This window comes from Zingiber officinale, chromosome 9A, assembly GCF_018446385.1.
Source record: "Zingiber officinale cultivar Zhangliang chromosome 9A, Zo_v1.1, whole genome shotgun sequence".
Taxonomy (NCBI): Eukaryota; Viridiplantae; Streptophyta; class Magnoliopsida; order Zingiberales; family Zingiberaceae; genus Zingiber; species Zingiber officinale.
This window is the reverse complement of record NC_056002.1, coordinates 133,137,678-133,151,256: the sequence shown is the minus strand read 5'-3', so window position 1 is coordinate 133,151,256 and position 13,579 is coordinate 133,137,678. Positions and strand designations below refer to the sequence as shown.

The following is a 13,579-nucleotide window of genomic DNA, read 5'->3' as shown; positions in this document are numbered from 1 at the left end:
TAGGATTGTGTTGCAGCAATAGATGGAATGTATATTTGTGTTAAAGTTTCTCCCTATAATGCGCCAAAGGTTCACGGTAGAAAGGATTTTCAACACAAAATATTTTAGCAACATACATATTTGATCTGAAATTCACTTATGTCTTAACCGGGTGAGAAGGGACATCATCCGACTCAAGAATAATAAAAAATGCATTAATCAAACAGGAGTGTCTTAAAATTCCAGAAGGTAAATCAAATAACATATATTGTGATTAGGCTTTCCTTGCTTACAATTTAATAACACATAATTTTTTTTTAGGAAAACACTATCTTGTTGATGTTGGATTCATGTTGAAAAGCGGTCTTATTATACCATATCGAGAAGAATGTTATCATTTGAAAGAATATAGCCGTAATCCACAAAGAAATGCTTGGGAGTTATTTAATGTTTGACATTCTTCTTTGTGCAATACAATTGAAAGAACTTTTGGAGTCCTTAAGAAGAGATTTCCTATTATAGGAAGTTCAATGGAGCTAAATTATGGTGTTGAACCCCCAAAAGAAATTATTCTCTATTGTTGTATTTTACATAATTACTTGATTAATGTTGATCCAGATGAGGGATTGTTTGTCGAGGTTGATGTTAAACTTAGTAATAATAGTGAACATCAAGAGGCAAATCATAGTAATTGAGATGACCATGAAAATGCAAGAAGGGGAGAATTGGTTAGGGATTCCATAGTTGTAACTATGTGGCTAGATTATAATACATGATATTTATGTTTATTTGTTTATTTTGTAGTTTTGGACAAAGTCTCTTGTAATTGGATGATGGTGAGTATTGACATTTTAATTTATTATGTTACTTGAATTGTATGCCATATGGTTGTTATATGATTATTTGTTTTAATTGTTACTATATTTTTATTTTTAAGGATGCTAAAAAAGGACTTGTAAAGTGAAAATGCAAGTGCAAGCAAGGTGAATAATCAATGTGTTTGGAATAAAGTAATGGATGATGCTCTTATTGATGCATATTTATTTGAACAAACATAATATAGGCAATAGGGTTGGTGGAACCTTATTGCACATGCATTTGAAAATATTATGAATGAATTGAAAGAAAAATTTATCGACAAACCTATCGATAAGGACAAGATTCAGAATTGCATGAAACATATTAAAAGATATTGGTTTTCATGTTATGATCTATTCAAGAATGGTATGAGTGGTTTTGCATGGGATCCCACCACAGAAATATTCATTGCTGAACCTGAATTTTGGCAACAACTAATTGAGATGCATTTCATGATATGCATTTGAAAACTATATTGGATTTTCTCTTGTGATATTATTTATGAATGAATGTTTGATGCAATTTTATTGAAACTTGTAGATAAAAACTAGAAGCTATCAAATGGAAAAGCAAGCATATTCAAAATTATGAGAAGTTAGTTCAATTATATGGGAAAGATAGGGCTACGAGACAACATGTTGAAATTGTATTAGAAATGCGAAAGAAAAGAGCAAGCATGGAAGTGGAGAATAATGTCAGTAGAAATCATTTTGAAACTATTGTTGAAGTTGAATTTATGATATCTCAATAGGAAATCTATTTGAATAATATAGATGTAGTAAATAAGGATGTCCAAATTCCAACTCCTGGTTCTGAACCAACTAAATCTCAAGCTAACTCTTTTGTTGGAGCATTATCCAAGAACAAGAGGGCAAAGAAAGGTAAAGTTAACGATGATGATATAAGCAATGCAATTGAACAAGTAGCTCAAGATATTATGAGTTCAACATATGAAATCGGTAAGTCAAATGAACTTCCTATTTTTGAGAATGAAGTTTGGAATTTGTTGAGTCAATTAGGTATTGAGCAACATAAAATTCCTACGTGCTATTTGTATCTTGTTCAATGCCCGAAGATGTTGAGAGCTTTACTTGAATGTACGTCCTTGTGAATATCACAAAATCTTGTTATTCCAAATGATGATGGAGACAATCCATTGCATGATTAGTTTGTTATTTGTTATGTGATATATAATTGGATGATTATATTTGGATGCTATGTATTATTCATTTGGATACTATGTACTTCGATGATTTTGGATGTTTATTAGACTATTATTATTTAATGTAAGACTTGTTACTTGATGATTGGATATACTTTATTCGTATTATAGTGGAATGGATATATTTGTTATGGGAACTAATTCAGAGTGTGACCTCGTATCTAAGTTCAATGAATATTATTGATGAGGGGAATAGTCAACAACAATTTTCTAATTGTATTTTCAAATTATAGTTCTCTCCTATGGAGTTACAAAATGGTTTAACACACTAGTAGATTTTTTTTTCTCCCAAATAGATGATGAATTGATATTAGAGCTTTGATAACTTATAGGATTCTTGAATATTATTAGGTATAATAGAAGTAATATGAAGTGGTCTAGATGCCGTGAAATTATTCATTTAAAATCAGGGAAAATAAAATTTATTAATTGAATAAAGTAAATTTTTTTCCAAATAAAGAAATAAATTGATGATTTATTAATTAAATGGCAGTATAAAAGAATTAATTTTTAATCAAAAGTAACCAATTTAAATGGTAATATAATAAAAAAAAATCTGAATTAAAAAATTATCTAATTTATATTTATAAAATAAATATTAATATTAAAAAAATAAATCAATGTCTAATTTAATAAGTGAATGTATTTTTATAACTTTATATATTTAATCTTCATTCATCTTTCTTTTCTTCAAATAGAGTAATACGTGTTATGTTAATGAATCTTCCCTCCTTCTCAAACAAAAGAAACATAAATAATTTACTTTTCCTTCCTTTGTCTTCTTTCCCCTTCCGTTAATGAACCTTCCCTTTACCAACAAATTTCACGGTCAATACAGGACAAGGGCTGAAGAAGATTACCCTTAGATTACATTATGAACTTTAACTACAAGAGCTCTGATACTTATATTCAACTGCCTGATTGACAAAGTTTGATTATTTTTCCTAAACTTTAACTATTTTGTCAAGGCATTCATGCACAAAGTTTTCAATAGAAGTATATTTTAAATTTTTAGAAAGATTATATGAATTATTATTAGTTTGAATTTAAATTTTATGTTAACATATATTTTTTTTGCTAGAACATGTAGTTACAATTATTTCTTCACATATGAGAATTATTTCTAATTCTCAAAAGCATGTTTTCGGCTTTTTTTTTCTAATTCTTTTTTAAGATTAAAGATTTATCATTGGAAGGTATTTTAATTCCAAACATGTTGATGATCTAGCTAGACTCCAAAATGTGCATTTAATTTACCAAAAATAGAATTAATTACTCTAAATAGACAAGTTATTCATGAAATGGCATGAATCACTGAAAATAACTAAATTATTTTTTATTTAAAAATGAATAAACATTAAATTAATTTTATTTTGCTTCATTTTTATCTTTTAAAAAATAATTTATTAAAAAGATAAAGAGTTTTATGGAGTTGACTAATAAAAAATAATATTCTTTAAAATTTTATAAATGGATAAAATTAATAAATATAATACTATCAAGTTATTTAGAGAAATATATAAGCAAAAAAATAGATAATTATCAAATATATCTAAATTGATAGTTTTATTTTTTAAAATAATTAAATTATTTTAATTTATTAACTAATTTTAAAATCAAATCTATTGAGTATATATATACATATATTTATTATATCTTTTTAATGCAATATGTATTTTAATTTACGTGCCACACGACTCTGATTTGTCATGGGCCAACTATGTCAAACGAATTTTCTAAAAATAAAATAATAAAACAATTAAATTAAAATTAATTTCCAATATTTTTTTTAAAAAAATATATATCTAACTAAACCTAATTCGATCTGGGTCAGATCAACAAAACAATCATTTGTTGACTCAATTCAGTAATCGGCTCATATTTAGATAGATCGATACGAATTGGATCCCCGATTAATCAACGAACAATCATCGGTTCAACTACTGATTTGATTTGCCAATTCGTTCACTATTTTTATTTTTTTAGATTTTGTAATTATAATTTTTATTTAATATATTTATAATATTTTAATTTTATTAATGATGTGTTTCAATTTTAATTAATTAATTTTATTTTTTATTTAAATTAATTTTTATATATATTTATTTTAAATTATAAAGTATTGTTCTAATTTCCTATTTAAATTAATTTTTTTATTTATTTATCTTGAAATTTTTGATGTTAAACGGTTTCATTTTTTATTAAAGTTAATTTTATAATTTATTAATCTTAAATTATTTAATGTGAATTCGGAAAGGGTCAACGGCCCGATTCCTATAGTTGTTTTTTATATTATAAATTTATAATTTTAAAATGTTTTTTTTTAATTATAATAATTTTAAACCACGAACCGACATGAATCATAAAACAACAATACTGATTTTCGAAGGTTCAAAACCATAAATCATAAACGTTTTAAACGGTTATGAACCATCGAATTGATAATTTTAAAACCGTCCAACCGACGATTGTAATATATCTCTAAAAGCACATTCAATGTAAGATTTATCTAAAGTTTATCAAATCAAAAAATCTCAAATTTTTGATTCAAGAGTTAGGTTTGATTTTTTAAATCTATTTTATTCTCTTGAAGGTGAAATCATAATTAATGATAATATCATATTATAAAATATTTTAAAAATAAATTATTTTATAAAATATTTAATTATAATATTTTATTTCATAAATATTAAGTAGTAATTAAAATGATAATTCTTTTTTAAAATAAATATAGACTATAATTAAATTAAAATGTATTAGTTGATTAAATATTAAATAAAAATTATAAACTAAATTAAATTAAAAAACTTAAATTTATTAATTTATAAATTTATTAATTAAAAATTATAAATTAAATTAAAGGTCATAATTGATTAAAATATTAAATAAAAATTATATAGATATAAAAAAATAAAGATATATGATTTGTAACGTATGGCTAAAAAAATTGTTATAAAGAAAATAGTAAAATTTTATAAAAAAATAATTTACAGGGAAAAAAACACTTATAAAAGTGAAAATAATGGGTTATAATTTGACGTGCTTATCACTAAACTTTTCTTTGAGATTTTTTTTATAATTCAATTTGTGATTAACATGTATATTAAGATTTTTTTTTTAAAAAAAAAACTCATTAACAGATTTAATTTGTCATTACTTAGTTCAAATCTTCTGTCCCCAATATCACCTATCTCTGTATCTTACTCATCATCCCATCCAATATCGGCAACTTCTGATCGTCGTCCCGATCAACACTATAATCCTTAGGGAAAATGAACCCAAGGGAGTCACCATCGGCATGATCGACGTCAGAATCAGGCCGGATTTGAGCAGACTTTCCTCTGTCGTGATCTGAGCCCCTGCTCAGATCCGGTCGGATTCCGACCGGATTCCGACGTCGATCGTGCCGATGACTATCTCCTTGGGTTCACCTTCCCCAAGGATTATAGTATTAATTGGAGTGGCGGCTGGAGGTCTGGCCGCAGGCGGTAGACTGGGACAACGTGTGGGACACAAAGACAGAGAGATTTAGGGATGGGATGGGAGATTTGAACTAAACATTGCTATGTTGTCCGTACACTTGACAACAACCCCAGAATTTGACCGAGACTGAGCAGCATACAAAACAATTAACCTAATGCCTCAACCAATATTCCAAAGTACCAAAGAAAAAGACAACCAGAAAACCTTTAAATTCATGTAGTCCCGACTTAAAATATGTCGCCCATCTTTAGCAAACTTTATGTCTGAGGTAGAAGCAGCAATCTCAGTGAAGAAGGACTTAGACCCAAAAGTTTCACGATCTTGAAAACTGCAGTAGAAAACATGTTATGGAAAACCATGATAGCGCCTAAACCTGTGTAGTTTTAAGAGAAGCATGCTAAAAAAGTATGCATGGGGAGTTAGAACCAGGAGCACTCAATTTCTCCCCATTTTTAGATCATTTTAATTGCATTTCTATATTGTGGACTTTGCTTATTAGTCATTTATAAAGTAACAGTAATATTTGCAGGATCCTTTTTTACTATCAGCACAAGTGAGCTCCATTTGACAAGGGAAGGACAAATGGAAAACTAAATGAAAGTTTGATGACTAAAATTTTATATTCACCATATGTTTGCATCATCCTGAAAAGAAATATAATGGCGCGAAATAATAAAATAATATAGGAAACTCACAGTTTTGCATTCTGATCACATAGTGCTGATTGTCTCATATCTACTAGTCGTATGAAACCTCTTGAGCTGCTGTAAGCTAAGAGATTACAGCATGCTGGATGAAACTCAGCTGAAGTTATTACCTCTGATTGGAGATTTTATCATAGATGAAGAAAGAGTGAGTAACATATCTTCAAATAGAAAAGTGAATTTGACTCATTTTTTAGATAGAACTCTGAATATACTGCATAGCTGATTAGTCATCAAATATATCATGCACAAGGAGTAGATATTCATGTCACTCAATACATATTACTCAAACCCCTATGTCCTTAACACTTACTTAATCATACAAGAATAACAGGAATCTTAGCACATAAAGAACTTATAGCTCTTCAGATTGGTTTGTTTTTACCTTTGTCCCCAAAGTAATTCTCACACTATCACTTAGAAGCTTAGTTTTCAATCTGTTAGTCTCATTCTTACTTATTCATTGTTCATTTATTAATTCATGAACAGAAATAAAATAAGATAATTACAAATTTATAAAATTTAATACAAAAAATCATTTCTACTTAATTAACTAAACAAAACCTTAGAATTTTCATATTAACTCAAAACATCACTCTGTTGGTCAAAATATCAAATCAAATGAAATTTAATTTGTTTTTTTTTTGGTCAAATGAGGAACATTTAAAGTAGACATTTTGAACCAATATTCAACAAAGTTTTTAGGTCTAATTTTCTACTTGGATTAGACTTAGGAAATGAACAATACCTCAAATTATGCAAACTGGACTCATACCAAGTCTAACATATCCTATAAGGGTTTAGAAACTGTGTTTAAAAAAAAGCTCTATCACTGCCAATTGCCGATGGAGAGGACAAGAAAAATCTCACTGCAATTGCTCCTGGGAAATAAAAGTCATTTCCCTAATCTTCCATACCTTTTGCATGCGTCTAAAGGCATCCTCACAGCTCTAGAATGTCAAAATCTCCCACAAAGCCCTCAAATAGAGTTTTAAGTCGAAGGATATCAATACCTAGTTTGTGCACAGATTTGTGCATGCCTATGCGCTGTAATTAAGGCCATTATCTGGGCTGCACCCAGGTGCATGCATACGTGTGTTTAGTTTGAGCATGTGGCTCATCTTGCAGAGAACCTGAGAAGTCTTCTCCTAGATGACATCCTGCTCCACGAACCCACTAAATATCCAAGGTGATCTCTATAATTAACTCCTATCAGCTTGCTTTACCACTGCACCTGTTAAAGTCATTTGATATATGTCCTCTTGTGGAATCTGTGTAGCTAATTTACTTAATGGAACTACTTAGCCATAGAGAAATACCTTGAATCCCACTACCATAAGATAATTGGTAGATTGGTTATTTTGCTTATTTGAGGTCCTTAAGCATTACTGTTCCATTAGTGGTGGCAAAAGGCGAATACGCTCGCCCCCAGCGCCCCCGTCAACCCGTCCAAGGGCCAACACAGAGGAGGTAAATTACAGGTGACTATTAGCCTTTGAAATAGTGACTAATACATAAGGGAGGCATTTACCGTTACTGTTCCATTAGTGCACTCTATACGTGTTGGTCACCTCATACGACTTAAGAATATCTGCAAATGACCTGTTGACTTATGTATGATAATCTCTATTGGTGATGGTCTAGCTGTTGCATGAAGCAGTGTGCCACATTATAAATAGTGGGACCGCTTTCTGAATCCATGTAAGCCACCTCGAGTTTCCACATCACAATTATATCAGCGGAGCTACTGGCCCTTACCAATATACTCTTTTAGACATGGGCGAGTGCTATATACTCCGTGATATGAAATACTTAATGTTTATATTCTTGTACGCCATGTATTTGTTATGGGATGACGATTGGCATCTGGTGATATGAAGTATTTCACTTTTCCATTTACGCATTCTCGTGTTATTTGTACAAACTTCCATTAAACAACTAGACTTTTGTTATGAATATCTAATTTCATTAATTTATATTAATTAGTTAAAGTTGCTCTATAACTTATGTCATTCGCCTTTCAAGTTACTTTCTTGTTTTGCTCATTAACACTTAAAATTCGTAAAATAAATACCAATGGTTGCAAATGTAATTGGTTGCTGAGTTTGATGACTCACTTATTCTCAACTTTCTAGGTTAGCTTGGAACTTTTTCTACTTAGGTGGCATTTTAGGGATACTTGTCTACCATAATATGTAAATTATGACAAAGTACTTGGTTGTGGATGGCACATCCACGATTTATAAGTATGTAAGATGGTTACTAGTTAGATGTTTATCAGTGAAAGGATTATGGAGTGAGTTTTTATGAGAATGATGTTGATACAACACAACATTATGGTTAAATTTAGACTTTATAAAGTTTTGGAGTATTTAATTTTTATAGGTTTGTTTGATTTTTAAAGATTGTTTTTAAAATTTCAGATTGTGTTATGATTTTTAGAGATAAGTTAGGCAAGCTTTTAGATGAATTGGTTTATGAGTTTATAACATTCTAAATTCTTCAATTTATGATATTATTTCTTTGAGAAATTTGTTCTATAGGTACAATTTAGTATTAGAGCTGAATTCCTTATTTGTGTTCACCTTTCTCTCGCATCTAACAACCAATTCCCTCTTGAGCAAAATTTCTCCTCTAATGTTGAGCCTGAACAATCTCATCATCGATCTAGTTGATGACCATGTGTCAATTTATTTGGCAATTATTGTGTAAATGCAGCAAAAAAAAAAAAAAAGTTAATAAAGCAATTATAATAATATTCATGCCAGGATTAACACACCAATAACAAACCAAAAATACAAAGTTGAAGCTACATTATGAACTAACTTTAACTAGGTTCAGGTTTCATCAAGAAAGGAGCGTGGATGCTATTTATGTTGCGTAGTTTTTCTATACGATTTGAGTAGATAAAATTTACCAAAACTAGCAACTTCTAGCTTATAAAGCATAAGTTACAAGATAAGTCACCTACGAGATCCTCAATGTCCACAGGCCTCAAATCAATGATGTTGAAGCATTGGTTACTAACTTCGAGGTTCCATATGTTTATTCTCAGGTCATCAGCAGATAAGAATGTCTCCAAATCACTGTATAAGATGGTGACTTAAATCAGATTTGACAACCACAATACGATGGTTATGTATGTCGCAAAGAAATGCTTTATGTACTTGCTGCTAATGTTAAAAATAATAATAAACATTTTAAAATGACAAGGAAAATTTACGTCCACATGAAAAATACAGAATGCGACAACATTTGTTTTACCAGAAGTACAAAATGTGAGAACTCAAAATAGGGTCTATGAAAAGAGAAGACAGTGCATAAAGTTATTACCAATTAATTGATAAAGAATTAATGTTGTAGTCATGAGCATGGGAGTACACCCGACGACACCTCGAGGAAGCAAAATCTTCAATATCAAATGTCTGATAAATGAGACATCAGTTAAATTAATTCTTGAGCACCATTCTTAACAATGACATCAAAAACAATAAACGAGCAATGACCAAAAAAGATCTCTAAGGTAGAATGGAATTTTGTGTATGTGACCCTACAAGCAACTTTGTGCTTCTGAAAAATTATTTTTCATCCAATTGACTCACATCATGCAACTTCACGTTTTGCATTCAACTATTTTAAGTTATATAGAGCATCTGGAGAAGTTTATCAACAACCCAGAATATCAAATACTGTGTCATATAACAGATTCATCAATATCTTGGCTTAAAACATTTAGGTAATTTTGATCATGTCAATTTACCTACCACATTAGAGCTTTCCTTAAATGTAGATGTATTTCGTGGCCTTTTAGCAATCCATTCTAATTGGTAACCTTTGGGAATAGATGGTTTTCTTTGGTCATTCAAGAAACTTCTCTCTGATAGAAGAGCATTTTCTGAGGCTACATGCACATTTGAATCCATTTCATTGATCTTAACTTTATGGTCTGAGACCTGTTTAACAAATATGCAAACATTACAAATAGCACAAAGCTTTAGCAGTAACTCCAGCAATATTCAATATTAAAGATTGACTAGCGCTGATTGTAGGGTGATAATATGTACGTTTAGGAAAATTAGCTCATACAGAAACCCCCTTACCTTCCATAGCTTAATTGTTCTGTCATTTGTAGAAAGAACGAACAGAGAACTATTGGGGTTGGCACACCATCTTATTTTGTTGATCTTCTCTCCAATTTCCAAACTCTTCAGGTAATCAAACTAAGGATGCAATACATTAGACTTGAATGCATAACTAATTCATACAAAAGCACATTACTGAGTAGATAATTTATGTAATTGAAAATTAGTAAAAAAAAACCACCTCAATTTCATGACTTTGGAACTCTGTCTTATAGCAATAGAGAGGAGGCGAGGTAACAATATAGTCTGTATGCTCTAGCACTTTTCTAGGATGTGACTGATGGAACATGTAAAATGATTAGTGACGCAATAATGAATGCAATTATATGATACAATTTTATCATGTTGCTAGAATCTCCACATTTATGCATCCAAAGGCAAATGGATGAATCTTCTAAAGCAAGAAAGTTACATCTTTCCTGTCTTTCTTTTGAAACAAAACAATACGACCCCCATGATCTCCAATTGCAAGGTAGTCACCTCTACTCTCAAATTCAACTGCCGATATCATGTCAACTACAAATGAGACAACAATAGCAATGTCAAATGGTAGAGTAAGAAGCACTCGAAAACCTATGACACATGTTCATATAAAGTTTATTAATTGAATTTTTAGACCTACATGTTCTTATATTTAGTCAATTGGAAAGAAAATAGTTAACATATCACGAACCACAAATGGGTAAGCAATTATCCATGCAATTGGAAGAACTTTGTTGTGGGAAATCTGTTGATTTAGATATGATAGACGTACCTGTCGTCATTGAGTCCTCTTTGGATATCAAGTATCGACACACCCTTTCAAGTAACTTTATCTCTCCAAATAAGAGAATTAAGGTCCGCTAATAATTGAACTCATTATCTTTACGACAATATTGACCTATCTACGTGTTTATAATTTGTTGACAATCATCAACCAAGATATAACTACCTTCAACTCAAAATAGTAACACTCAAATTTCAAATCCTTGACGATTCCAAAGCCTTCGAACTCTTAGAGGGGAGGGAAGGGATGGGGAGGAGAGCTAAGAGTAGAAGTCACAACTTGACAACATGAGCATTAAATATTTAAACAACAGGAGAGAGAATCTATTTATATGGGTGAAGCCGAGACCCTAAAATGTAATTTTTCCATTAGTCAAACCCTTTTCTAAAAAGATAATTAATTACCACTATGCCTTTTAGTTGTCACAGCTCAAATTTGGATCTCTTGAATTCGTCGTATGTGTCTGTTGTTCAGCTCATCCTATGACTCCACTTCCAATTGGCCATCATTGTTGTTCCTTGTTTGGGACACAAGCACACGAATGTGAAGGCATGGCACAAGCACTGAGGTGTCATGTGGACGTTGTCACTTCAGGGATACAATTTGTTGTGGTGATGCAAAAGTGGAATGCAAAAAGCAAAATTGTGTGTGGCATTCAGCTCCAAGCATTGTCACAAGTGCGAGAAAAGAAGGATTAAATAATACAGAGTTAGTTTAGGATTTAATTAAATTTGTCTTTCGATTTGTAGCCAAATTTTTGACCTTCCGATGGCAGCCCAATTCTGGATTTATTGATCTCATTTTTTCATTCAATTGTGCAATTCCATGAGAATTGACACTTCCATGTACTTGAGTTAGCGCTTAGTGTTCATGTATTCACACGCCCATGTACCATGAAGGATGAAAGGAAAATAGAAAGGATGAAAGGAAACTTGGCTGAGAAAGGTCTACCCACATGAAGGATTTCTTTCTACTGTAGTGAAAGCTCAACAAATAGCAGGTCACAGGAGGTGTTTTGGGAGTATCAGTGATGTGGAAACACTTGTTAAATGCATAACTTTCCATCCCTATTTGCATTATGCTCCAATAAAAATATCCTGGATGGATGTACAAACCATCTCCCCTTCTTTTCGACGACTTCTCATTCTAATTGACAAGGTGAGAATCCAGCAGTTCCAACCAGGGATGGACTGTTGAGAAACTTCCAACCAGGGGATTGTTCCCAACGCATAGTACTTTTGAGAAACTTATTGGGACAGGCTCAATTCCACCTTGTTCATGAAATTATCAGTATTCCTATGACATTCCCCATATGAAGGCTTTACAGATCATGTAAAGGCAAGGTCTTGAAACATCTGAACATCTTTTCTGCACTTTTCCTAGAGGTCAATGAGGCTGGAAGATTATTGCTTGGTGTTTTGACCTCACCTCGTAGACAGACGATCAGAAAAATCCTCAATATCTTTTGTCAGGCATGGCTTTCAGTTACCAGGAATGACAAAAGAAATTCCATCAGTTTTGGGCAACGAAGACGCAACTCTCCCTTATTTGCGCCATTGGCATTAGTTCTGCTTTGGCATTCTCGGATCTCAACAGCTATCTGCAAAGCGCAGTTCTTGATAAAATTGAATGATTGATCCAATAACCTGGTTTCTAAATTGCTTGTTTGAGCTGTAAAACTCCAGCTTTATCCAAGATCAACATGCAGCTTGCTGCCTTTTCTTTGCTTTCCTCTAAAACAAAAACTGCAGAATCAACATCAAGTATCACGATTGCCCTCATTTTTCCCGAGTCTTACACTATCAAGCTAAGGAATTGAATCCGGAAACTAGGGAGTCCGATCATTTTAAGCTAAAAATGAAGAATCTAAGAGGAAAGCAAAATAAGAAAGGAAAAAAATGAAGAGAACGAAAGAAAGAGGAGAAGGGGATGAAGAGGACTGACTCTCGTCGACCTTCTCGCCAGGCTGCCTCTCTCCGAGCACCTGAGAGAACTTCCACTCCAACGCCCTCGCCGACGAAGCCATGGCCCTTACCAACGCCCTCGAAGCGGCGAGCGAGCTGAGGAGCTGCGAGCGTGCGGTGAAGGAGCGCTACTGTGTAACGAACCCAACCAGGAGAGAACAAAACTCGAAGGGCCCTTATCCCTATTATTATTATTATTATTATTATTATTATTATTAAATGTTTTGTAAAAAAGAGAAATTTGAAGTTTCAATATAAAAACAATTTTAAATAATTGTAATAAATTATTTTATATTATTCTGATTTTAATAAGAAATAGTTTAATAATATTTAATAAATTTTATCAAATTCAAATAGTTATAATTAATATTTATGATTAAAATTATTTCAAATATGTTTTACTAATTTTAACTAAGACTGTCATAATACTGAATATTTTAAATATAAACAAATAAAATGAG

The 13,579-nt window shown here is 31.3% G+C and overlaps 1 protein-coding gene across 1 annotated transcript; it reads right to left on the bottom strand.

Moving 5' to 3' along the window:
- Positions 1–5,701: 5,701 nt before the first annotated feature.
- Positions 5,702–13,277, bottom strand: LOC122020096 (serine/threonine protein phosphatase 2A 55 kDa regulatory subunit B beta isoform-like). The gene is made up of 9 exons (XM_042577850.1): positions 13,099–13,277; positions 10,801–10,904; positions 10,570–10,665; positions 10,347–10,466; positions 10,011–10,199; positions 9,580–9,671; positions 9,214–9,332; positions 6,238–6,361; positions 5,702–5,870 (listed from the first exon to the last, which is right to left on the bottom strand). The coding sequence occupies exons 1-9, from the start codon at positions 13,178–13,180 to the stop codon at positions 5,702–5,704; spliced, it is 1,095 nt and encodes a 364-aa protein (XP_042433784.1). The 5' UTR covers positions 13,181–13,277.
- Positions 13,278–13,579: the final 302 nt, after the last annotated feature.